Source organism: Squalius cephalus (assembly GCF_949319135.1).
Source record: "Squalius cephalus genome assembly, chromosome: 20".
Taxonomy (NCBI): domain Eukaryota; kingdom Metazoa; phylum Chordata; class Actinopteri; order Cypriniformes; family Leuciscidae; genus Squalius; species Squalius cephalus.
In genome coordinates, this window is record NC_137141.1 from 15,198,324 (window position 1) to 15,226,254 (window position 27,931).

General features: G+C 37.0%; 1 protein-coding gene across 1 annotated transcript; it reads left to right on the forward strand.

The window, feature by feature from the left end:
- The first annotated feature begins 202 nt into the window (after positions 1–202).
- Positions 203–27,659, forward strand: clmna (calmin a). Its single transcript, XM_079853045.1, has 13 exons — positions 203–638; positions 16,954–17,015; positions 18,291–18,386; positions 18,477–18,560; positions 18,655–18,747; positions 19,163–19,356; positions 19,443–19,636; positions 20,171–20,253; positions 20,335–22,338; positions 23,508–23,671; positions 24,055–24,133; positions 24,302–24,360; positions 26,034–27,659. Exons 1-13 carry the CDS (start codon positions 554–556, stop codon positions 26,197–26,199), a joined length of 3,363 nt encoding a protein of 1,120 aa, XP_079709171.1. The 5' UTR covers positions 203–553; the 3' UTR covers positions 26,200–27,659.
- The last annotated feature ends 272 nt before the right edge of the window (positions 27,660–27,931 follow it).

Consider the following 27,931-nt stretch of genomic DNA (forward strand, 5'->3'; position numbering starts at 1 on the left):
AACTAAGACCTAACCCTGGCTTAATCTAAGCGCTGTCTGTGAAAGAGAATCATATATTGATTTAAACATGCTTCCATTGTTCGCACTCAGTTTGGCCTTCGCGTCGCCAATCGGTTCGGCTGGGGGAAAAAAGAATCAGTTCAAAACAATGATTCGTTCAAGAATCAAACATGAGACAGAGAAAGAGAGAGAGAGAGAGAGAGAGAGAGACAGAGCCATCAGAGTATCAGAGGTAGTGTGGGCGTGCACAGACAGAGAATCCTGCAAACATTAACCAGGTGGTTATTCCTCACACATTTCCCTATTATTTTCCTCCTCCAAGCTGCGCTGGAGAGACTTTCCTGTGCGTCACGAGGAATTAAAGTAACTTTACTGGAGCAATGCGGGAGCCGAAAACCAGCATCTCTTCGGATACAGACCCCTGAAACCCCCACAAACTCCACTCATGGCCACCGCCTGGCCACCCGCCACACAGAGCACTTTATAAGAGAGAAATCTACCGAAATCACGGGACGAGAGCCTCATATAACGAGCAACTCGCTGATTGATCCAGATGGCGGGACACGAGTGGGATGATTGGTTTGAACGGGAGGAATTGATCGGGCAGATCAGCGACATCCGAGTGCAGAATCTGCAAGGTAAGAGTGCTGGAGGCATGGGATGGGTAAAAGAGTATGATCACGAAGACACGAACATTGGTATTGAAGTAACTGGAGTTGATCCAATGTCTCCATTCACCTCTCGCTGGGAAAAAGAGATACATTTACATGTAACAAATATAGATATAACAGCGTTGCGCTTTAGTGTTCCATTATGGCAAGCCAATTTAACATGCATTCCTTAACGTGCTGTATCTATTTTTGCTACTCATACATTTTTTTCTAAGTATTAGCTTATAATTAATTTAGTAGCCAAGTGACTTTATATTTTTCAGTCTCACTAATAGGCTAACTATTCAAGGAATACAAGGAATGGTCAATTAATTTAAATAGTGAGTTCAACTAATTATTTTCTTATACAAGTTTAAGTAGTTTAGATATATTTAGCAGGGGTACTTATGTTAGCACTGTGCTTTAGTTGTTATGGGGCATTGTCAACGATTTGCAGTGACATTTTTCAGACATCATTCATTTTCAATGATAGCTGGTGATTTCCAGTGACACTAGCAACAACAGCAGCCATTGCCAATGCAACACAGTTGACAGATGTAGATTTTTTTTTGAGCATCTTGCCATGAGTATTGAGATGACGTGTCAGTGTTTTAATTTGCTGAAACCTATTTGACTTGGAATTAAGACAGATTAGTACTTGTGTGCGGTTTCTTAAATGTCCTTTTTTTATGTGTATGCAAGGGTCCACATACACATTATTTGCACATGATGCAAATGTCGTCACCAAAATAGTATGTGCATACTGTATGCGCGCCGCCCGATCTTAACTTTCTACATGCAGGTCGCACATGCGCATTGAACTTGTTTTACACAAATCAGCTGTTCCTAGGGGTGTAACGATACCCTCATGTCACGATTCGATACTTATCACCATACTGAACTCACGATACGATATTATTGCGATACTCAAAGACATAAAAGGTTAACAAAAAAATGACTGTTGATTAAAATGCTAAATTTGGAATTACATTGTGGGTGGAAATGAATAGGCTAACCCAAATGGACAGGAAAATAGTGACATCAAAATAAAATTATTCATGATTCTGAGGCTGAAAATACAGAATTATTTCAGACGAATACGTTTGCAATCTGTCACTGACTAGATATAGGCTATTTAAAATAATGTAGGCCACTTTTTACTGGTAACGTAAGACATTTGGCATTATCAGGAACCACAAATATCCCCCCACTGAATTTTTATATATTATGTTCAACGTTATATATATAGGCCTAGTAGTTTAATTTAGTACTGACACTAAAACTCTGTAAACTTTAACTTTTTTCTCACAGAAATTTTCATTTTGGCTGAACTAAACACAATACAGATTGTCACTATCCACGATAGGCTATATATTGTTGCGATTTTGTATCGCTATATATTGTGACACAATATATTGTTACATCCCTAGTTGTTCCACAAGGTTGTTTCACAATATAAAATTAAAACTAAATTAAAGAGATGGAACAACAACAACAAAATACTGTGTAAAGGCATTATGAGAATACGTACAGAGGCATTTTTATCGGTCATAACTTCTGGAGAAAAATAGTTCAGACCCTGGACAAAGATGAAACTTTCTAGAATGCATGTCAACTGCCCGCATTCGTGTACGCTATCCAATGAAGTCTATTTTGAAAGGCTATGCTTTCGACTGTTATTTTTTGATTGAGTCAGTTAAATTGAGTTACTCTTTTACCCATTTATTATATTAGTAACAAAAAGAAACACCATTCAATTATATGGAGAAATTCGTTACAATATTGAATTGGCTTTTGGGAAAAAGGAAGATCATATTTTTTTTCTTTTTAGAATGTTCTTTTGTATGTTGAGATTTTGTTTTTGAAGTAATCTTTACGTGTTTTTTTGTTATTAACTGTCTGACTTTGAAATAAGACAGATTACATCTTCTTTTTCAGGCAACCCACCATCTAGTGAATTTTTTAAAACATGTACTTGTGCACAAGCATAAAATACTAGTGAGATGTTAGTATTAATATGGACTTGTAAAATTGAAAAATATTCTAGTCACTGTTGGATAATTTCTGTTATTAAATAAGTATATAAAATAAGTATGAGTAACAAGTAGTTAGTTTCAAGGAATAAATGTTACAGTGGCTTGCCATAGTTATTATTATTATGATAGTACTTTGTATGATTAGTAACTTGACAGCTGATAGTAGACCTCTATACATTTGAGAAGTTCAGACAACCAAGCAATCATCCTGACTGAATTACTAAATCTGTTGGTCATGATGCAGAACCAATGGGTCACTGAAAAAGACTGCCCTTAGAGACAACTTTCTAGCTAAGGGAAGCAACAGTTATCTGAATATAGTCTGCATGTGACTGTTCACCTGCAAAGCAGCCTTCGGTCCAACTTATTTGACGCATAAACAAGAATAAATCGTTGCCCTGGAAAGAATTGATTTAATGAGCAGGAGTTTTACACACCACTGATTGTGCATGTTCTCGGCTTTGCCATCAATTACTTTAATGTGCGCCGTTAATCGCTGCTCAGTGTTGGCCGGTGGCATTTCAGGCTGTTATATGTGTTTAGTATTGCAGGTTTCATGACTATGAATGACTAAATACATGTCAAGAAGTGAGAGAATGAACATTAGGGCCTGTAAAGTAGCTCTCTGAAAACTTTCAAATTGAATATAAGCCCTCTAGGCTGCTTCTGTGCCCTAGTGCTCTTCATTGCAATAGGATTTAGGATGTAATGTGGCTTGGATTTAGGATGTATAGGGCTTAGTAGCAGAGAAATTACTGGAGAATATAAATGAAGCATTGCAGAAAACAGATGCTGGAAGCAGATTACATAATATCTTGTCTTCATTGAAAGAGCAATGCCCTCTGCATTGGACTTCTGGAATTTCAATGCAATAGTCTGCAGGCCCTTGAGAGCTTCTAGATAATTTGGGATGCAGACTGAGCTCAGTGCATGTCTGCTGCAGGTTTGTTTTGAAAAGGAGGCAAAATCCATATGCATGCACACATGTTCCACTATACAATATTTGGTGACAACTTGAGAAATCATTTTTTTATTGTTGATACAGATAGTAGTTACAGTTGATCATTGTGGTATATTCGCTCTTTTTCATGATTGCCATGCACTTTGAGGATTATTTTGACATCTGTGCACTGTGTTATGCGAGTGAAATAAATATTTTTCTTGTATTCTAATAGTTGATATCTTCACTAACAATGTGGATTTTATGACTAAATCAGATACCTATATTGAATATAAGTTTCTCAATTCCTAGTATCAGGGCTTACATTAACTTTTTTTTCCCACCAGCCACTGTGGCTAGTGGCTTTTTTTTTTGCTTTTTTGTAGAAGTTACATTTTATTAGTGGTGGGAAGATACACTTATATTAGATGTTACTCAATATTGGGTTCACGAGACAATATTTTAACACTATTTTACGAAATCTTTAATGACAAAATATATAACTGGAAAGTAACAAAATGCACAACAATGCAGGACGGCTGTATTTTGAAATGTTTTGACTAATCTAGGGCTGGCTGTCACTTATTATTGTTTTAGCAATTGAGTAATTGGCCGATTATTTTGACGATTAATCGAGTAATCCGATTTTTTGTGTAATAATAAAATAGACTTTTAAATTACTTTTTTAAATAATAATTGGTTCAAACAAAGTATCAAAAGCAAGTAATAATTTGGTTTTGTTGAACAACACTGTTAAAATACTAAAATGTAATGCATAATAGAAACAATCAAGTTATGCACATATTACGTATTATTACAAATGCCAATATTTTAGACTTTTGTGTGTGCTTTTCCCCTTATTTAGACTGAATAAAGCAGGAAGACTGAAGCTTATGCTACAAGGAAAGCATCTGTTTGTATTCAGGGTTCGACTTCGAACTTGGTCTGTAAGTGCTTTTTATCATAAAGGTCTAAAAATCTTCTAAAATGGTGATAAACTTGCCACAAAGCAGAGCGCTGCTGATGATAGCAATATTTAGTACATATAGGAGTCGGACATCTGCTGAAGCGTTCTGAAGTGCTGAAACAGAGCCAGTGTGCACTAGAGTAGAAAAAGTGCAATAAAGTAGAGATCAGTGCGAATATACTGGACTCTCTTTGGATGAGTTGTCAAGCAGGACATATTTTCATATGAAGTGTTGAATGAGAAATTGCTCAAGTACCCCCTCCCTCCCTGTTTCACATGCATACTTTTTTTTTAGGAAACGCTGGTCTACATTAGAAGGCTTTTCAAGAAGAGTTGACCGTAGGGTAGAGGACTGAGTTTGCAGAAACGTCTGGAAATCAGAACACTATCTCCCTGTCTTTTCCGTTATTCTCCTGTTTTTATCTGTAATTTTCCTCGGGCAGCTGAAGCTACTCCGATATCCACTCAGCACAAATTTAGCCTCACTTAAAAGTCTTCCCTTCTGTTCCCTGTTTATGCAGAGAACATGATGAAATGATGATATCTAAGTAGTTAATTCCTGTTGTGTGGCATGTTGTTTGGTTAAAGGGGGATCATTTACTCACCCTCATCATTTACTCTTCCAAACTTTTATGACTTATTTTCTTCATGGAACAGATATGAATATCTATGCCAAAATTTTCATTTTTGGATTAACTACCCCTTCAAGACCTCACCCTCAAGTTGTTCCAGACCTGTATGAATTTCTTTCTTCTGCTGAACAGACAGTTGATGGACCCCATTGACTCTCATAGTATGGGGGAAAAATACAATGGAAGTCAGTAGGGTCCATCAACTTTTTGTTTACCGGCATTCTTCAAAATATCTTCTTTTGTGTTCAGCAGAAGAAAGAAATTCATACAGGTTTGAAACAACTTGAGGGTGAGTAAATGATGACAGAATTAACATTTTTAGGTGAACTATCCCTATATAGGTAGTGAACATTTTGAAACGTGCTTTCCCTGTTGTTTATCTTCAAGCATAGTTATGTTCTTGGAATTACCTGAAGAGTCTCAGATAGAAGTTATTATAGTGCAGAAAGGAACTCGGAAACCACGGGGAGTCGCTGGTATTTCCCATGACCCTCCTTTTTAGATCTGAGGGATTCTGTTTGGCTCTGGAACATCTAGAGCCACATCATCGGTGGAGGAGAGCCGTGCTGTAGGTGTATCATTATCTATATTTAGCCGGCACTTTCTCCTGCACGCATGAGCGGCTGGCCTGCCTGACATAGGCTGCATGTAAGGAGGATGCAGCTGAGTGCTAGAAACCTCTGCAGCTGAGAAATTATGTAAGCTTGGTTAACTCTATAGTTTCCAGGCCAGTTACTGGTGAATCTGAAAATCAAGGATTACTTTAATCACACTCTGCTTATAGGATGTTTATAGTGTGCTGTTTGTAAGTAGGCCTATTTCTTGTATACAGCATGTGTTTAGATTTTCATATTGATTATATAATGGAGACAGTGTGCAATTTATTAGTGATGGTTGCCAATGAAATAATCACTATATTGTTCACATCTGGTTTTCTTAAGTCATGGTACAAAATTTTGGCATAGCTTGTTTAAAACATTGCCCAATTGACTATCATTGTATTTGAAAAAATAAGACATTTCTCAAAATAATGTTCCACATAAAGAAAGAAATTCACCAGTGTTTACACACATTAGCAACCGTATAGCAACTCCTTTTTGCATTATGGAGGTGAGTTTTGCATGGGAAAGCAACACATTTTTTTCATGTCTACATTTATTTTTATACTTGCTGCCCAAAAAGAAAAATGTAATACTTGAAATTTGATTTCGATTCATTTCACTTTTGTACACTTGTGCCTTTTCTGATGGTTACTGAACTCTTTTTTTTTTCTTCTATTTTAGGTAATGATAACATCAAGAAAGTTGTTTTATTAGTTGCGGGTGTTTCTGGCGGCTGGCACAGACCTGTGGTGATGAAAGATGAATAGTATCAGTGTTCTTCTGTCAGCTTTATAAGTAGTCTCATTGTCTAAACAGCCTGGTTTTCCTGATTAGCCAGTCATCTTGATAGAAAGATGATAAAAGTCTCATTCTAAAGCAAATGGTGTAATGACTTGAACTTAAATGAATGGCATTGTTCGTCATAACACATCCATCTTTTTTGCTATGCTATGTTTTTGTTCTCATGATACACAAACCATCAAGAGTCAAAGGGTTTTTTCCCATGACAGTTTTATTGAAATACAGAAATATTGTTAGTTTTACATTGTTCACTGCAACTTGCTTGGGGAGAGAAACAATCTCTAATTGCTCTTGCATAAGAGTCTCTTGGTGTCAAGTAGAGTTTTTGCGAAGGGATTAATTAAATTGTTTCGGCTGACAGATAATAGCCATTGTCCAACAATAACACCCCTTCTGCTGATATTCAGAACTAAATGCTCCAGGGTTACAAAACTGAGATAATACAACTTTTTTGATTGTACACATATGTGCCATTAAAATATGGTTTTCAAAATAAGTTTTTACAAAAAATATGATAAAACATAAAAAAACATTCACCCAGACGTTTCATCTCTTTATACATTCTGCATATCTGTGATTGGAGGGGAGCTCTTTTCTCTTGACATTGCACAGCTTGACTAGTTCCCTCATTCCCTCTCCGGTGACATGCGTAGGATTCGTTTGATGTGAAAAGTGCTGTTCACCTTGTAAATCCTTAAGCCTCTAAAAAATATAATTATGACATTTAATCCCTTTATAAGCATTGTAAATGCTTTAGTGTTCTTCTCTTTTATCTGGGAGTAAGTGCTGCAAAATACTTTTTATTGGTGAATCTCACAAAGAAAATGTAGGACGATAAAGAGGTTTTGCATTGTGACAATTTTCATGATAATTAAAGGCACAATATGTAAGAGTTTTGCATTAAAATATCCAAAAACCTCTAGCAAAGTGTTATATATTTTGTTCACTTGTTTACTTGCATTATCCCAAATGTTTCCAACAATGTTTAAAGCCAGAGAAATCTGCAATTTTAACCAGTGTAACGACCCTCTTCTTTGCGTCGCCTGTCAATGGCGTAATGTCCGTGTTATCCTTGGTTTCCTCTTTTACTGCCATAGAAACCATGGCAAAACAGTGAGTCTCATGAAAAAATTAGGGCTGTCAAACGATTAATCGCGATTAATCGCATCCAAAATAAAAGTTTGTTTTTACATAATACATGTGTGTGTACGGTGTATAATTATTTTCTATATATAAATACACACACATGCATGTATATATTTAAGAAATATTTGCATGTATATACTGTGTATATATATATTTATATTATATATAATTTATATTATATATAAATATTTTATATATAAATAACACATTTTCTTAAATATATATATGCATGTGTGTGTATTTATATATTAGAAAATAATTATACTCCGTACACAGACATAAATTATGCAAACACAAACTTTTATTTTGGATGCGATTAATCGTTTGACAGCCCTAGAAAAAATGCGGAAGTAGTTGTAGCGTCTAGTACGCCACTCTGTTGTTGTTTCGCACAGTTGCCATGGACAATTCGTTATCGTTTGCAGCAGGTTCTGTCGCCAAAGAAAACGCGTAAAACTGCACCGCGTTAACCTACCTTTTAATTTGACAAATAAAGTGACTTGTATGAGTAGTAATTAATTTAGCATTAAAGGGGTGATGAACTGAGAAATCAAATTTTCCTTGAGCTTTTGACATATAAGAGGTCATCATACTATAAGAATATCCTGTAAGTTTCAGAACTTTACAGGTAAGTGCCCACCTTCCTGTAAGTGCCCACCGATTCGCGCATTACATGAAACTCATTATAATATGCAAAACTGTTATCCAATCATAGCAGTGGGTGTTTACTTCCAAGTCTTCAATGCGGCACGCCCATAAAAACCGAGCGTTTCAGGAGCTAGGCTCAAAACCAGGGTTGAAAATAGCCTATTACTTATTCATTTTGATGTTTTTGAATGTAAAAACCAAGCAAACGTCAGAAGTTGACCTCAGACAACAATATAAAAATATTTAAAAAGCCAGTTCATGACCCCTTTAAACATTACGTTACTTGTGGCTAATTCATTAGAATGAAATAAAATCATGTGATCAAGCGTTCATTCATGAACCTGGTTTGTGAGTCCCATCAGATTGATTTCCATCAGCAGTGGAGGTTAAGATGACAAATCCCATCATTCCTTGCTCCTTCACAGCGTCATCTAGCTACGCTTTGTTATTGTTTTGAATATGCGGCCTGTAGCAGCAACACTTATGTCAGGACATATTAGTTTGTCATTACCATAATGCAAAAAAACCTTATCTCTATCATTTTTAATTGCAGACCTTATTACAAACCTTAAAGGATAAAAACACTTGGATGCGTTCCGGTAATGAGGATTTGGGTGGAAAATGTATTTAATCTATTTAATCAGCATGAGCAGAAAGGTACAATGCAAAAACAGTTCTAAAAGTAAACTTTATTTCTTTATGCAAAATATGTCTTGAATGTGATGAAATGTGACCTTAACATATAGTGCTTTCCAATGAAGTAGAGTTCTACAAGGGCAGCGGGTCTCTGTGTAGCCCACTCAGGATTGAGGCAGAAGCGTATCTAAATGTATTTATTTAAACGGAAAACACTGACATGCTCACAATGGCTGCTTTCAGAGTTTAAGAAAAACTGAAGCATGACTTGGTGACATTATCCTTTGTGCCATCTTTTAAATGAATACAGTACAGTTTTTGACCATTTAACTTGTGTGTGGACCCCCCCCCCAATACATTTCACAAGACCTTCTTTTGACTGTAGTGTAGTGTTTAATAAATGTGAACTGGAAAGAATGGACAACAAAATGCAGACAGATAAGTTGTCATTCATGGCCACCCAATCACAGTGCTATCAAATTTTGTACAATTTTAAATATTATAAAGAAGCCAATATGGGGACAATGCTGATCCAGCCAGTGGATTTACATTTTATGTTTTTAAGTTAAAGTTAAAAACAGATAGTCATGGTGGAGATCTACTACAGAAGATTCCACAGTCTGGGGGCTGCTACCGAAAAGGTGAGGTCACCCCTACATTTCAGCTTTGACTTCGGGATGCACAACAATCTCTGGTTGGATGACCAGAGAGACAAAACTGGACTATGTTCAATCAGTAAATCCGAAAAGTAAGGAGGAGCCAAAATTTTTAAAGATTTAAACTCTAAAAGAGAAATTTAGAAATGTACTCGATAACGCACAGGCAACCAGTGCAAAAAAACGTAAAACCGGTGTAATGTGCCGTTTTTTAGTACTAGGTACAAGTCTTGCAGCCACATTTTGAACTATCTGCAAGCGGGATAGAGCTGACTGGCTAATCCCAAAATACAGTTAAAGTAATCCAACCTAGATGTAATATAGGCATGAATTACTTTTTCTAAATTTTTACTTGACAGAATAGGTTTGACTTTTGCTAGTAGTCGATGCTGAAAGAAGCATGATTTGACCACTTTATTTATCTGTTTGTCAAATTTCAAACCATCATCAAAAACGACACCCAGATTTCTTACCCAAGGCTTCACAGAAGAGGATAACTGTTTATACAACAGATTTCTAATTCTAATCCTGCACCAGCCAATCAACTTCCATTGAGATGAATGGGAAGGGTAACAGTTTATAGACCTCCTTGTTTGCACCATCAATCAAACTCTAATGTTGTGCTTTTGGAAGCCATTTTCATGACTACATAAGTGACTTGTGGTTTCTATTTTATTCCCCTCTCCTACTATATATGGGAAACTCTCCTGTTCGAAATTCACAATGTCTCCTGGTGATAAGAATGGTTGGTTTCCTGCTGGATGATCTCACTTGGCAAAACCATTATTTGCATGTTAAGCAAATAAGAGTCACAAGATTCGGAGTCTGTGTATTTATCAGGTGACTGAAAGAGTAAAGAGTCCTGAACAATAATGAATCCGGTAACTGATTTGTGATAACTTATGTGATTCTGTTGGTTTTGAATTGTTTGCATTTGATTCTGAATTTGATCATATTCTGCAAATCTGAAGTCATAAGAGATAATTATATCAGAGAGAAGGTTCTTCCACAGAATTTGCATTTCACCAGAAGAATTATGTCATTCTGTTTGGACGAAGCATTGGACGCATGCACATATCTTTGCTTTGTTGTTTCTTGATTGATTTACTATGGATTATTATTTTAAAGAGCATGCACAGTCATCGTAGCATAAAGTCATCTGAAGTGAACTTCTGTGGATCTCGCAATGTAGACGTTGGACCAATTGAAAATGTGTCTGTGCCATCATGTAATATTAAGTTATATGTGGAGCCTGGGAACTGAAAATAGAGCAGAGTTTGCTTTGTTAGGCAAAATTATTGCAAATCAGCTAATACTTGGCATATGAATAAAACTTAAAGCCGTCATGTTTTAAATTCATTAAGCCCTTGACATAATACAATAACATTGAGGGCTGCAACAACTAAACGATTAAATTGTTTATAAAATAGATACAATAATGAAAATGACTGCTTCATTATTGATTAGTCAGTTTATTCATTAATGATTTTATTATTGATTAGTTGAGTCTTCACACAGAGAATCTCCATCAGTGATGGCACTTTGAAAAATCAATTTCTATAAAAAAAAATCAATGTTTACTTACATTTTTGCAGTAAATGCAATAATTTCAGTTTTGTAAAACACCTTTGTGAGGATTAACTGTTGCTTTCATCATTAAACTTCAAATACTTGTGTGACAAGTGTTGCAAATTAGTTTAGCTACAAGCACTATGAAACACGCATTGAATGGCTGTTGTCACAGTTTTATCTATGTTTGTTGTATCTGTCCCTATACAAATAAAACATTAAAGCTGCAGTCCGTAACTTTTTCGGGTTAAAAATGATCCAAAATAAATTTGAGCAAGTACATAACCAGTGTTCAAAACTTTCTTCTTGCCTTAGCTCGGTTCTAAACAGTAAGCTTGTAATAATGTTTTAAATTCCAGAGGTATTGGTGGATTTCCGCGGTAAATTCAAGCATGTCTTTGCGTCATTACGTCACATCTGTACAAATAAAGGTGTCTCGGCTAGTAAGCTGTGTTGCATGTGAGGATGTTGGAGGTGGAGATTTATAGCCTTTTCTCACAGCACTTGATATAATTAAACGTAGCAATTTGATGGCGGATCCAGAAAGGTTCAAACGACAATCACCAGGGACAACTGGAGATTCACCCGTTGTAAAATGCAAAAGACTTCGGACTTCGGAGTGGCTACAGAAAAAAAGAGCTGCAACCAGGCCCATGCGAAAACAAGGATAAATATCGGAAGGGCATTAAATGTAGTCACGCAATGCTGATGTTGTTAACATTAACAATTTGAGACGGTTTGACGTGATGTGATAAGCGATCGTTCGATTTAATCAGTGCGATTTACTGCAATGCTTTTTTTTCCCTTAGTTGGTCAGACCTAAAGTGGATGTTACTTACTTGTTGAGATGACATTTTCCGGTGAAAATTCTTATGTTGGTCATACTTCCAAAAAGTAGAATCTGTGATTCCGAATGACAGTATCCACACCGGCGCGGTGACTGACAGCCGCACATTCTCCTCAAAACACTGGATTCATCCGTGCTGTGCCGTGCCGAGGCACAACCCACGTAAAAAAGTTGACAATTCCGTGAATAACTGCAATTGCAGATTCTGAACAGAGATGGCGACAAAGAGGAAAAACTACAGACTGCAGCTTTAAATAAATAAATAACAGAGAATGAAAGCACAGTCATTTTGTTCAAAATAACAATTTGTTGTTGTTAAACATCAAATTTAAGTTTTAAATTAACCATAAAGGGATCTTAATCTTATATGCAACACAGATACTTATATTTTTATATGAATGATAACTTCAAAAGGAGTAAGTGTTGGAAATACTTAATTTGTTTTCGTTATTTTTATGGGTGGATCTCACAAAACCATTCGAAAAAAATTCTGGCTCATAATTCTCACCAAAAACTAAAGAAATAAGTATATAATTATTTTTGCACAAAGAAAATGAAGCATATTTTTAAGTCCATTCATTGTTTTGCATTGTGACATTAGTTTTATGACAGTTAAGGAAATATTAGTTGACATTACCATAATGCAAAACATGGGGGAAAAAATCTTAAGATTAATCAGTTTACATGCTGTATTTATAAATACAAACAGAACTGCTGACCACAGCAAAACAAACTACAGTCCTAACAAAGACATTCTCATGAAAGGTTCCAGCTCTGCTCATGTTGAACCTTCAGACACACAGAGTTCAGGCCCGTCTGTCACACTTGAGAGCTCAAAGCTGTCCTGTTTTGTTTGAGCGCTGGCTCTTTTTGGAGCTGGAAGACGGCCCCCTCATTAAACAGACATGGTCTGTGCAGAAAGATGGAGAGGACTGTGTTCTTGGCTGGGGCCCCGGGCCTGAAATGCTTTATAGGTCCTTTGGCAGGGAAAAAGAAATGAAGGCTGGCGTGTTAATGTTCTTTGTGATTTCAACAAAAGGATTGTTTTTGTAGTACTGTATAATTGATATTGCTTCACTAAAGATCTAAGTTATTATCTAGTTTCATATCTTTTTTATGATTGTATGCAGTACACAAACGTGTATCATCTAATATTGTAGAAACCGTTCACACAAAACAAAATAAATAAGGTATATATTTTTTTTAAACATTTATCACTATCGTCAGTATTGTGTATTTATGTGTGCACGTGCATTTTTCATCTATTTTTACGTTTAGAAGAATTTAGCCATTATCAAATGCTCACTTAAGGTTAATGTAATATTTAGTTAATTTCAAAATGAATATCCATTTTCACACTGTACATTATAATCTTATGCCAATATTCGTTTTTAGCGCTAAAGTTTTGGAGTGTTGGATTGAAAATGTATTTAGTCAAAATAGTACAGGATTTAAATATCAGCCATTTATTAATTATTGACTCGTCATATTGTACATTAACTAAATTAAACTTAAATTAATAGATAATTGGATGATGTGTAGACCACAGACCAACCATTAAAAATAGCATATTTTAGTGTGAACAGACTCCATTTATCTTTGGGTTTGAAAAAAACAGCTAAAGCGCTGTAGGTGATCGAAACTTTACCACCCCCCAGCATGTCATACTGGGCTTGGTAATGCAAGAGCAGCCATTAGTAACAAGAATCCTTTGCAAGGATTAGCTCTTTTTTAGGGCTGACCAGAAAGAACGAGCTGTTGGAAGCCAGGAAACACTGTTTCATTAAACTTTGCATCACATGTTTAAACATGGGGGTGTTTTTATTTGAATTAAATAATATGTAGTCACATGGAAAACGCAGATAAACATGTAAAGTGTTTTAGTTGATGTAATTTAGCACTAGCTGAATTCAAGGAGACATTTAACAGCGGTCACATTACCCTAGCATTGAATGATGAATTATCTGCCAAAATGATTTTTATTAAGAAAGCGCTCTGCTGTGAAGCATTTATGGTCTTATTAAATGTGTTGTCACAAAAATGGTTTTAACTTGGCCACTCTCTGAATGTGCACTATTGTGCTGTTGAGCTCTTTGTATGTGGCGACATGCCTAGACTTCCTGTTAGACTGTTGGGTCATTATTCCATCATGGCATTTAGACCACAGTTATTGATTCCAGCAAATGGAGCCTCTTTATGTTTTGGCACTAAATAGAAATGAGGAAAGCCATGCCTCCAGTGACATCCCCATCAGGATCTTCCCATTCCTTGTGTGTGTACTGTACACCTATAAAATCCAAATGAGCCGCCGGCTGAGGAAAAGAAAACTTGAGAAGAAAGCATTCATCATGAGGTAGACTGTGTAGACGCTTTGCCTGACGGATCATGTAATCAAGCACGGTCTCATGGGAGGCTCCCCAACCACCACCATCTCTCTAGGCCAGATGTCTTTTATTTCAAAGCGTGTACACGAGGTCCAAAGAAACATCTGACCTTTCCTCCCAAACATGAAGTAAAAGAGTCACCACTTAGTACCATATCTACCTTTTTCACATTAGAAGCAAGTTTTTATTGGTCATACTGTAAAGTCAGATGTGATTTATTTTGAACATGTTTTTGTTCTGTTGATGAAGAATAATGATAAAGCTTGACAGAAAATGCCACTCAGCTGGTTTGTGTGATGAACTACATTCCCCACCATTCTCTGTGGAAACATAAGAAGCACAAGATAAAGCATCAGTTACAGAACAAATTTTTTTTTTTTTTTTTTTTTTTTTTATGAACCTCATTGGTTCTTGCGGAAGCTCAAACGTGCTGCGTGACATGAGAATGAACTTTATTGTTTTTTTTAGAAGCTCAAACGTGCTGCGTAACACAAGAATGAACCTCATTGGTTCTTGCAGAAGCTCAAACGTGCTGCGTAACACGAGAATGAACCTCATTGGTTCTTGCGGAAGCTCAAACCTGCTGCGTAACACAAGAATGAACCTCATTGGTTCTTGCGGAAGCTCAAACGTGCTGCGTAACACGAGAATGAACCTCATTGGTTCTTGCAGAAGCTCAAACGTGCTGCGTAACACAAGAATGAGCCTCATTGGTTCTTGTGGAAGCTCAAACGTGCTGCGTAACACAAGAATGAACCTCATTGGTTCTTGCAGAAGCTCAAACGTGCTGCGTAACACAAGAATGAGCCTCATTGGTTCTTGTGGAAGCTCAAACGTGCTGCGTAACACAAGAATGAGCCTCATTGGTTCTTGCAGAAGCTCAAACGTGCTGCGTAACACAAGAATGAGCCTCATTGGTTCTTGTGGAAGCTCAAACGTGCTGCGTAACACAAGAATGAACCTCATTGGTTCTTGCAGAAGCTCAAACGTGCTGCGTAACACAAGAATGAACCTCATTGGTTCTTGCGGAAGCTCAAACATGGTGCGTAACACGAGAATGAACCTCATTGGTTCTTGTGGAAGCTCAAACCTGCTGTTTAACACAAGAATGAACCTCATTGGTTCTTGTGGAAGCTCAAACCTGCTGCGTAACACGAGAATGAACCTCATTGGTTCTTGTGGAAGCTCAAACCTGCTGTTTAACACAAGAATGAACCTCATTGGTTCTTGTGGAAGCTCAAACCTGCTGTTTAACACAAGAATGAACCTCATTGGTTCTTGCGGAAGCTCAAACCTGCTGCGTAACACAAGAATGAACCTCATTGGTTCTTGTGGAAGCTCAAACCTGCTGTTTAACACAAGAATGAACCTCATTGGTTCTTGCGGAAGCTCAAACCTGCTGCATAACACGAGAATGAACCTCATTGGTTCTCGCATGTCAAGCAAGCATGCTTGAGCTTCCATTTACCATATCTGAATAATGTGAATAAAAGCCTGAATTCAATATGTTCATCATATAAAGTGATCGTATCTCTTCAGAAAATTTGGACTGAACCGCTCAATTCATATGGATTAGTTTTATGATCTCTTTATGAATTTTTTTGAAGCATCAAAGTGGTATCACAGATCACAGAACTGTCAGTAGAGGGATCGAAATTCTTCCGATTTCATTCAAATATTTGTATTTATTTTGAAAATGAACTAAAGTCTTGCGTGTTTAGAATGACATGATGGTAAGTAAATGATGTCAGAATTTAAAATCAGATCTTAAAAAGCTTCAAATTTGCAGATACTGGTACCCTGAATAAAGCAGTTTACATGCAAAGCGTAATTGGGATGAAAGGCAAAGATGTAGGTGTGTCAATATGGATTTTGCATACACAGTTTATGATCTTTACGCACACACACACACACACAAGAGTTTAAGACATTTAATGATGTTTTGAGCATATTAAGTATAATCAGTGAAACTGCATATGAACCCACATGAAGTCCATTGATCAAGAGCACAATGATGGTAGTTTTTTACTAGCCTAGACTCTTTCAAACGCATAGTTTTGCTTTGCCCTTTGCATTTTAATGTTTATTCTAAAGCAAAGTCTAAAACATTTAGGTATTAATGATGTTTCTACAAGTGTATGTGGATTCTTAGCATAATAATGCAAAAGCAAGCAAATTTGCCATTGGCTGCTCATTAAATAAAACAGCTCAGTGGATGTTTGCCGTTTATGGTCACTGGTCATTCCACATTGACTATAATTATTGTGTGCTGTTTGGCCTTTGTTGCCATGGCGTGCTCACAAGTGAGCAATTGCTTCAGGCTACATGTGATTAATGACATGGAGCTGCTGTTTTAGATGAAGCAACTTCTTGCCGTTTCATCTCCGTGCATCATTTACCTCCGTTGACGTGACGCTGTTGTTTTTGTTTCTCTTCCAGTTGAGAGGGAGGTGGTGCAGAAAAGGACATTCACAAGATGGATGAATCTACATCTAGAGAAGGTCAGTAGGAATTTATTTGGATCCTATGAACCCAGTAGATGGAGTTTATAGACTTCAGATGTTCAGATTATCCTCCTTGTGCACAGATCGAGGCGTCTTTGTGATGGTAACATGTAGCCTACTACAAACAGGAAATGTATACCTCCTTCTCTCTGCTGAATTATTAATGAAGAAAATTGAAATTGTAATTTCTTGGCATTAATTATGCATGAGGTTGAAACATTAACCTGAGTTGTAAGAAGAATATCAGGGCTGAGGAAATGGTTTTTGGGGGATGTACTATTTTTGTGTGCCAAACTGCATTATGCCCAAATTTTATCAAAGAAATGATTGACTTACTCAATTGTGTTATGTATATATATATATATATATATATATATATATATATATATATATATATATTACTAATATCAGTTAAAAAAAATCATGTTTTTGATTTTTAGGGCCAGATTTACTGTTTAGTAAATCTGGCCCTTACTCTTCTGATGCTCCCTTCACCCACTTTCACTATCATATTTTGCCTACCAGAAATGGCGAGACAGACACAAAACACACACACATACATTTGCATAAGGCATTAGTCATTGAACACAACTCGTTTAGGCCTTCTCTTTTGTTTTCTCTGGCAGTCCTCCGCGGCTCTTCTTGTGTTGTAGACAGCTTATAGATTGTAATGCTGCCATTCTTCAGAGCCTCATAATACTGACTGAAAACACTCAGCGATGAATCCTTTGTTTTCATGCACAATGTCGCTCTATTCTGTGCCCCTGAATTTTGGCTTCTTCTCAAAACTTCGACCCACCATCGGACAATTACACTTTGTCTGTTCTGTTTTGGTGGAAAATTTCACCTTTAACCCTCCAGTTTCCACTGTTGTCCCATCATATCCTTTTTATTCTTCTGAGAAATGTTATTATTGAAGAAGAGTGGGATTTTCCTCCTACACATGTTATTTAAAAATGTTTTCATAGTATTGAATTTTTTTTTAAATATATTTTTCTCTGAAGTTTTTCTCTTATATGAGATCTGTTCAAAGGATCAAAAGACTTTATAGTCATTTTACTGCTGTGCAAAACAACAAGATGATGTTGGTTTCCCGTGTTCTCAAACATTCACATAAGACTAAAGTATAAAAAAAACACAAAATTTAGACAAAAAAAATTAAATGTAGATCAAATGTTTAAAAAAGATACATAAGATAAAACAATATGACAGAAATATCATCTTTTATATGAGTTTAGATACTGAACTGCATGTTTTTTTTTTGCTGTGCAGTGTAACCCTCGTTTGGAGGTGCGGGATCTGTTTCGTGATATCCAGGATGGGAAGCTTCTGATGGCTCTACTTGAAGAACTCTCAGGATGCAAACTGGTGAGAATCATTTCAGTAGATTTTCTGGATCATTTTACTTCATCTGTTCCCACAAACGGCTAAGAAAACGCTGACCTTTGATCTTTTCAGCTGCATGGGTTTAAGCCATCCTCGCATCGTATTTTTAGGCTCAATAACATCGCCAAGGTGTTGACATTTCTGGAAGAAAGAAACGTAAGTATTGTTTGAGGTTACACACCCTCACAGATAACAAATAAAACACCCTGAATGCTTTTCCTGAAACTGTGATAAATGTGTCTGGTTTTAGGTGAAATTAGTCAGCATCGACGCAACGGATATTGCAGATGGCAATCCATCCATTGTGCTTGGGCTTATCTGGAATATCATACTGTTTTTCCAGGTAGCATAATCTTGTTTTCTCCCTTTGTGTTTCTTTATTTCTACATCTTTATGCTTTTACATATGGATTAGTCCACATTTGATTGAATTTAGTTGGGGAAAATAGCTAATCAGTGGATTATTTGTGACTCAAGACTCTTTTCTATGTGGCTTAAAGTGGCTGTGGGAAACAATGAGGACTGACTGGACCAACGATTGCTTATGATATCTTGACTTTCTGATTCTGGTTGGATTAGGGTCCAAAATGTGCACTAATCTTATCTTGTCTTTGAGACAGGACAACTCTCTTATCACTCATGTCTAATCAGTGTTTAGATAGGACCGAAGAGTTTCCTGAGCAGCATGATAGGAAAGGCCACCTCGCTGAGCCAGTGGTTGTCATCTACTCGTTCAGTAATGAGCTGTTTGTATTACAGATCAAGGAACTCACAGGGAATATTACGAGCCAGTTCCCCTCCTCCTCCAGCCTGTCCTCCATACCCACCAGCTCTGATTCGGACACTTCACATTCCAGCACACCCTCAGATGAGAGAAAGCCCACCATTGCACCAAGAGGTCATGGGAAGGCAATCAAGACCCTATTGCACTGGGTCCAGAGACGCACTAGAAAGTAAGAGAGATTTTAGTGACCACTGGCAATTTTTTTACTTAGTTATGCCAGATTTCAAAGCATCGCTTGCTACTTTGTTCTTTTAGATATGGAGTTGCTGTACAGAACTTTGGAAAGAGCTGGACAAGTGGTCTGGCTTTCCTTGCTGTGATAAAGTCCATTGACCCCAGTCTGGTGGATATGAGGAGAGCTTTGCTCCGAACAGCCAGAGAGAACATTGAGGAAGCATTTAGAACAGCACACTACAGTCTTGGCATCCCAAGACTCCTAGAACCTGAGGGTAAATATTAAAGAGTCGGTTGATATATAGTGGCCCCAAAACTGTACACTACTGTTCAAAAGTTTTTGAAAAACTGCATTAGTTTGATCAAAATACAGTAAAAACAGTAATATTGTGAACTTTGCATCAGTCACTTTTTTTTGGATCAATTTAATGCATCCTTGCTGAATAAAAGTATTAATTTCCTTTAAAAATATTATATAAAATTATATATTATATTAAAAAAATACATATTTAACGCGTATGCATTTTTATATATTTTATATTTATACATATTTAAATGATATATTATTATATACTTTTATATTTACAAATATTTTATTGAATTTCTGCACTTGGTTTGACATAATGCAAAGACATTCATACATTAAGCGAGGCTGTAGTGTCCAAGCACTGTATTACTAATGTAACACAATGTATTTCAGCTACATTTCAGAGGTCTTGAGGGCATTTGTCATATCTTTGATTTGTTTTAATATACAGTAGTGATTGAAATACATTAGCAGAGTTGAACTAAAAAAAGTCTTTCCTCAGATGTGATGTTGAATCCCCCTGATGAACAGTCCATAATGACCTATGTGTCCCAGTTTTTGGAGCACTTTCCTGGAATTGAGGAGGTAGGAACGTTTCAGTGAATTACAGCATCAATATACAATAAGTCTCATACATCTCAACTAAATGTGCTTTGTTTTCTCCAGGATGAAAAGTCAGATATTCTGGAAAGAAGTAAAGCCAGGGCTCGTATGAACGAACCTCCTGTTCGGAATGGGGTTCAGAGAAAACGGGAGTCTTATCAGGTCAAGAGAGACTTGGTTCAGCCACCACCCAAGATCTTCATCTCCTCGGTGTCTGAAGATCGTGAGCAGATCACCTCTCCAGTCCTATCACAGACCCCTGAGGACAGACCATGGACCAGTGAAAGGTCATCAGTGGGTTCAAGTCCCAGTCCTGCAAACGACAAGCCCCTTTATCACCCATTGGACTTGAATAAAGACGTGTCCACCACAAGCTCTCCGCAACCTTCGTTCTCGGATTCTGCTGTCAACTCGCCCGACTCGTGGAGTGAAGTACTTAGCGAGACTACTAACTCTCACCGGATCAATGAGGATCCTATAAGTGAAAGCAGTACGGCTGGGACTGTTGAAGTGACCTCAGATTTGGGGTCACCATTTTCACCAGAGAGCATGCCTGAGAATCATTTGGACCGTGAGCTTTTCATAGATGAGGGAAACTATTCCCTCGGCTCCATGGATAGTTTACATGCCAAATCCACTGCGCCATCTGAGGAGGACAATGCTTTCAAATATATCTTAGATCTGAAAGAAGAACAATCTGCTTATCATTCGCCCAGCGACAACATGAGGAATAAATCAGATTCAGGATGTTTAGAACAAACCGAAACCAATCCTTTGGAGCACCAGGAACCAGTCAAGCCATCTTTTAATGATCCTTCATGTTTGGAAAGTGACTCAGGATACTTTCAGGATAACAAGGAAGCCATGCCAGCTCAACCTGAGGATGAGAGACCACTTACTTCCACTGTTGATGAAGAAGTGAGTGGAATTCTGGAATCTGAATCTTTTCAGGACAATGTAGAGTCTTCCAATACAGAAGCTTTGCAGAGGAATGCTTTCGAATTGACAGATGGACCTGAGGAGAAGCCTTTCATGATTGAGTATGACAGTGAGCCGGAATGTCCAGTTTTGCAGTTTGAGAGGGTTTCTATATCAGGAAGTGAGGAGGATATTAAACTGTGCACTGATCTGGCTGAAGAACCAACAGAGGAACCAGGCAAAAAAGATCTTGAAAATGGTCATTCTGAAACCAACAACGATAGTAGTGATCTCCATGATGGGGAACAAGTAAGTGTTTCAGAAATTAAGGTAAAGGATGTGATATTTGACAACCTGGAAGAACCTGTCTCAGACCAGAGCCAAACAGAAGTTGAGGTTCCTAACGAAGATCAGGTGTGTTATATGTGTGGATGTTCAGTTGCGAAGAGCTCGGATGAATCAAGCGAACAGGGTGACGATTGTCTGTCCCATTTAAACTCAACTGAGAGGAACTGTAATTCAGACTTGAGACATTTCAGTAAATCAGAAGCAGGTGGAAACTTTGAGGACAATCCAAGGGAACAGAACAATGAATTAAACGGATCTGTAAGTGATCTCAAGAATGAGCCAAGAGAGAGTAAAGGTATTCATGAAGATCTGCTTATTATAGGTAAGAGCAACATGGAAAGTGGGTCAGACGGCATAAGGAGGACTGAGTTTTCCCACAATACAAATGGTGAAAGCCAAGCTCAGGTTTCAGACAATACGGAGCCTGGAGGGGCCAAGGATAACAGGCCTGTATCATTAGTAGACTCTCAATATGGTGTTCTGAAATCTGTCACTGAAGCCATTGTGATGCCTCTTTCTGACTCCACCAACCACGATGGAGAAGACGAGTCTACATCAACCCAGCGACAGCGTCTAGAAGTTTCCAGCTTCGAGTCACCAATTGAAGCAGAAACCACCTGTGAGGACTCAGAGCCCATTACTGGTGTCCGTGGGTACCTTGAAAAACGTCCCACAGAGCTACGTCTGTCTCTCAGCATGACTCCGCTCCAGCCTGCACCTCCTAAACGTTCACTTACCGAATCGGATACGGACACCGAAGACACTTCAGAGGAACACGGCAAGGGATTTAAGTCGAGAAAGGTTATTTTTCATTCTCACTTTCCTTTAGCCTAGAAAACAGGCTCAGTTTAATGCACAGACTGACCTACAAACAGAAGGTATCAGCATATGAGCTGTTTTAGGGTCATGACCTCCTTTTCCAAATGTAGTTCACTTGAGCGCATTACTCAAAATGATCCTTTTTTTTAATGATCTATTACAGTTGCTATTGAGTCCTGTGAGTATAGCCCAAGTATTCAGAGCCAGAAGAAATAATCCTGTTTTCATTTATTTCCATTCACGATTAAAGATTGATAGTTAAGATGAACTATGAAAGACAAGTTCAGTTCCCTCACATAACCAGTATGTAGATCAGCTCTCTGTAGAGTTGGGTTCAGTAGCAGAGTCATTCACTCTCCGTAAAACCATTAGATAAGGGATAAAAAAGTATTTTGGCTTTCTTGGAGCCGCACATGCTGAGGCAGTGTGAGTTTGAGTCAGGGTCATGCAATTTCCCTATTCGCTCTCCTTTTTTTTCAGTTGACCTTTTAAAAAGAGTGGTAAAAAGGCCAAACGGAAAAACAATAGTGGTTGAGATTCTGTCATATTCACACAGACTAAATTTGTTTTTGGAAGAAACGCTCACCAAGGCTGCATTTATGCTGTCAAAAATACAGTAAATTTTTATTACGATTTAAAATTACTGTTTTTAATTTTTATTTTAATACATTTGAAAATGTAATTTATTCCACTGATGGCAAAGCTGAATTTTCAGCATCATTACTCCAGTCTTCAGTGTCACATGATCCTTCAGAAATCATTTTAATATGCTGATCAAGAAACATTTCTTATTATTATCGATGTTGAAAACAGTTGTGCTACTTAACATTTTTTGTTGAAACCGTGATAGATAATAGATATTCAAAAGGGCAGCATTTATTTGAAATAAAAATCTTTTGAAACATTATAAATGTCTTTACCGTCCATTTTGATCATTTTAATGTATCCTTGTATTATTTTTATGGCCTTCAGTATACTTGTATACTTGGCATGTAAACTATGTAGTATACTAGTATACTACAGTATACAAGAATGGTCATCACAGTGATAATATTACCAGAGTGGATATTAAATTGCTTTAGTCTGTATTCTGGATATTGAACTTTAATCTTGCATTATAAATTCACTCCATTCTGCATGTGTCCATTTAGGACAGAGGGGGATCTTTGCATCTCCAGGAGCAAAGCCTGTTTGACAGGCACCCAGGAGAATGGGGTGCGGTGGAGCCTGATTCACCAGCTGAGCATTGTGAGCTCATTAAGACAGATGAGGACCTGCCCAGCGCTGGTGCCAGAGAAAACACTGGGGCTCTGAGGTACGGCTCTATTAATAGAGACTGCTACAGAGACACAGTCTGTGCCACAGGGGTGCGTTCTGTTTTCTGAAGGATGTGACCTCATAAACCTCTTAGAACCATTGCAAATTGCCTTAAATGTACTTGTTTAGTTTTGAAAACTTTGGTTGACTTTTGGTGAACAGGTCATATCTATTTTAGATGAATGATGCAAACATTTTTGATCTCATAGCATGTTGTGTTACTGTATAAAAATGTGCGTTTCCCAGTACAGCTGATTGGCCGGGATTCAGTCTGTCATGAATAAATGAGTTTAATTGTAACTTAGGTCCAGATAAGAGTTCAGTGAGGCATATGAAATGTGTGTTTTATCAACCATAACAAATGTATCATGCTCTTAAAAGGGACGAAGTGGTGACGGATGCAAGCCAACCTTTGACTACTATACATTTGAGAAGGGTCGTTGACACCAGCGAATCAAAGGTTTGCTAATGTTCTTGATTGTGCCCCCTAATCAACCCTGTTAAAAAAATAAGTATATTAGGTGTCCACATTATTAACATTTATAAAGGCTGACAGCCTTTTCTCTGGTACTAGATATATTGACTTCACTTTTTTAATTACACCAATTTGTTGGTTTCTTTTTAATAGGGACAAAATGGGAAAGCCTTAGACTGCAGCAAAATGGACAGTACCATCATAAATAAAAGGTAACAGAAGTGCCGATTTGTGTTTCTGCTGGTGGGTGCCCAGTGCCCATACAAAGCACACTGTTTTGAGACACACACCTACATTCCTGACACTTTATATTTTGCACAGAAATGCACTGTGATCTTACATCATAAGATTTCTTTACTTTTACTTGACTTGACATGGAGTTTTTATTATTTTAATATGTTCCTTGAGGTTTACTTGTAAATAGTTTTTTTGCACACAAAAAAAACAAACATATATAGAGTTATGTGGAAATCTCATTTACAGACAAAGCATTATAAAATCGTTTAAGATTTGCGATGTAGAAGCTGTCAGATCCAATACAGCTGACTGCTTCATCTGTCAACAGAAGTTTCTTTTTTCAACTAAACTGTGCCTCGTTTACAAAACAATCTGCGGTCAAATTATCTGAAACAAACATATAAACCTCCAACGCGATCCAGGACGCCATTAAAAATTAACCATTCACTTGTTCCTGACGCTGGTATCAAGTCTGTACAGAAATGAGCTGTTTAAACAGGACGCATCAAAACGAATGTTCCTTTACGCTTCTAAAGTGAACAGGGATCTGTGTACTATCCAGTTTAGACAGCGTCAGTGTTTATAATGGGTTCTATTTGCTTTTGACGTGACGCCCGCATGCGGTGTAGACAAGTGTTACCGTTAAGTGACTGAACGGCAGTGGGCGGGGCCTATGTTGTGATGATGTAAAACTATTCGTCGATGTCTTGCTCTGGAGACAGGCATATGCAAATGCATTTGCCCGTGTAACGTCACAAATCCCCCAACATCCATATGAGCTTGATTGAATAAATGCTTTGTTTATAATGATTTAATGGTACAAAGACCTCTTAAACGTCAAAAGACCAAGTCGAATTTGATTTCTCATGTCATGACCCCTTTAAGTTTCATTTTCAACACACCATGAAGTCACTTGACAATCGTTTGTCTCCATTGTTGACATGTTTCTTATTTCAACCACAGCGCAAGATGATTCATATACATTTTTGATTCGTTTTCTTGGAAGAGAAAGACTGTACATTTTAAATGTGTATATCTGCAAAAGGTTCATTTAGTCAACTTTTAGGAATATGGATTAGCATCAAAGCTAACAGAAACAGACTAAACAAAACTGATTTCATAGGGTATTTAAAGTGCCCCTATTATGGTCTAACTACAAGTTTACAGGCATCCAAGGTCAGAAAACTCTCTTTTCTCATTATATACATTGCTGCATATCCTCTTTTCTTAAAGTGTCTGAAACATTTTGATAAAGGATTCGGTCTCTCTAAACTCTGCTCTAATTGGTCAGATGATCCAGTCTGTTGTGAATGGTCTACCACTTAGAGTATAGGCTCGTTCAACTTGAACCGGCGCTGCACAGACCGATCGGTTTATGACATCAAAGCACCGCGATAGCGATTAGAGAGAGAGCAGAATTACTGACAACTGGTTTCAGGCAGTTCAGAATCAGTTCTTTTAGGAGACGATGACTCAATTTATCGTGCACTTCAATTTTAGAAAATTTGCAGACCTTTTACATTCACAAGCAGCTATATTACACACTACATGAAAAGTAATCTCTGGAGAAAAAAAACATAATAGGGGCACTTTAAAGCAACGGGCTGAAATTCTAATACTATGTGTGTGCACTTTTGTTTCCTTACAGCTTGGAGAGCAAGACTGCTGTGAGTCAGGAAAGCACATATGACACAACCTTGTCCGACCTTGTCTACATCCTCTTGGCCGCTTGGCTCTTCGTGTACTGCCTTCTTGTCCTGCCTCAGATTGACTCAAGGATGCTTCCTAAACTCCTCTTCAATATAGATGAATGACTGCAATATTATTATACAATAGAATTGATGCTCACACGTACAACTCAGATCATGTTCTTATAGATCAGCTTCCTGACATTAGGAATTGTTCACCCAAAAAATGAAAGTACAGACATTCTGATAAAGCATTCCCTATTGTGCTGTATGGAACATGAGGGTGAGTAAATTATGACAGATGTTTTTTTAGTGTGTTTTTTTTTTTTTTTTTTTTTTAAATGAACTATCCCTTTCACATGAATCCGGACCCATGACCCAAATGTTTAATGAGTAAATAAAACAGATTGGAAAATTGGCCATATCGATCTTGTTGCCTTTCATATTTCCATTCACATCTGCACACAAATATGTATAATTTTTCTTTTTTTGTTTTTTGAAGGTTTTTTGTAATCAGTTTGTAATCACACACACTATTACAGGTCCACACGCAACACAATTACACAATAAATTATTTATAATGCTTCAGAACAACGTGCTTTTTGGCCTTTTATGTTGTTTGTACGTACACTATATGAAGAAAAAGCATCTTTAAGACTGTGCAACTGTTTGTATAAAATAAGCGAAGGTTTTTGGTATGCTTTAAAGCTGTTATGCTACAAGTTTTTGAATGTATCTTTTGAAAAAGGTTATTGCATTACATAGACCCCTTTATTTTTTTGCATTATTTTTATTAAAATTAAGGCTTTTAGCACAAATAAATGATTATGTTCCACCAACGTTTATATTTATACATCACATAGGGCTTTCTAAGTTAAGAGACACTTTTAAGGTGTCAACAGCACTTTTTAAAACTCAAGACGAGAACTGCCAAAGATTCAGTAAAAGAAACCTATTCCCAACACAGTGAACAAATTATGAATTTGCCTATTGTTTTAATAATAAATCCTGCACTTAAAGTATATATTTTATGCATTTTACAAAATGCAATAGCACACAAAAATTCCATTTATTAGTGACAAAAATAATGACACATTTATTAGTCATTTTACACAAATACATTATATTGACACTGAAGTTGTTAGTGGTGGTTTTCCAGGTCTGATATAATTCCCTAAACGGAAGGTTTTAATTTGAGCCTGTGGGGCTTGTAATATGTTGTAAAAATGTTGCTTTTGTTCTTATATTTCCTACATTTTAAGCTGAAATGTACACTTCCACAGTATAGAACAAGCACACTGGCTGCTGAGTGCTAGTCGCATGATCATAGCAAATTAAAGTGAACTCTGGACAAAGCCAGAATGTTAATGCATCCTGATTCATTTATACGCCTATACAAAATATGTCCAAAATTGTGAATAAGCCAAACTTTCTGCATGAGAATGTGTATGGGAAATAACTTTTGTCTTTAACATTTTTAAAAGTCACCAAGTGAATCTATGTCCTGCTTTTGTAATGAAAATTGTACAATTTTCATGTTAAAATGCACTGGAGTGCAATAAATGATACATTCTTTGGTTGCCACGACTGTTGTGTGCTTTATTGTATCCTAATTTTATGTCTTTATCCTTAGTCTAGCCATTTAGCCTTAAAATTCATACTTTATGTTCACTGTCCAAGAATTTTTTTAACTACATACGATTAATTTTCATCTTTAAATGTCTAAACATAATTTAGGCACATCTCAAACCCTCAGCATATCATATTTTCGCACCTCAGGCATTAAAGACCTTTTATTATTTTCAGGGTTTTTTTAATATATTTTTTCATATTTAAGTACTAACTGTAACCGATTTGA

What these genes read in the sequence shown, in the direction of transcription:
- clmna (XM_079853045.1), top strand. Translation starts at nt 554, where the DNA reads ATGGCGGGACACGAGTGGGATGATTGGTTTGAACGGGAGGAATTGATC. An exon ending in AAGACTCCTAGAACCTGAGG is followed by an intron (nt 19,637 to 20,170) that starts GTAAATATTAAA and finishes GTCTTTCCTCAG; the next exon opens with ATGTGATGTTGAATCCCCCT. An exon ending in ACTTTCCTGGAATTGAGGAG is followed by an intron (nt 20,254 to 20,334) that starts GTAGGAACGTTT and finishes TGTTTTCTCCAG; the next exon opens with GATGAAAAGTCAGATATTCT.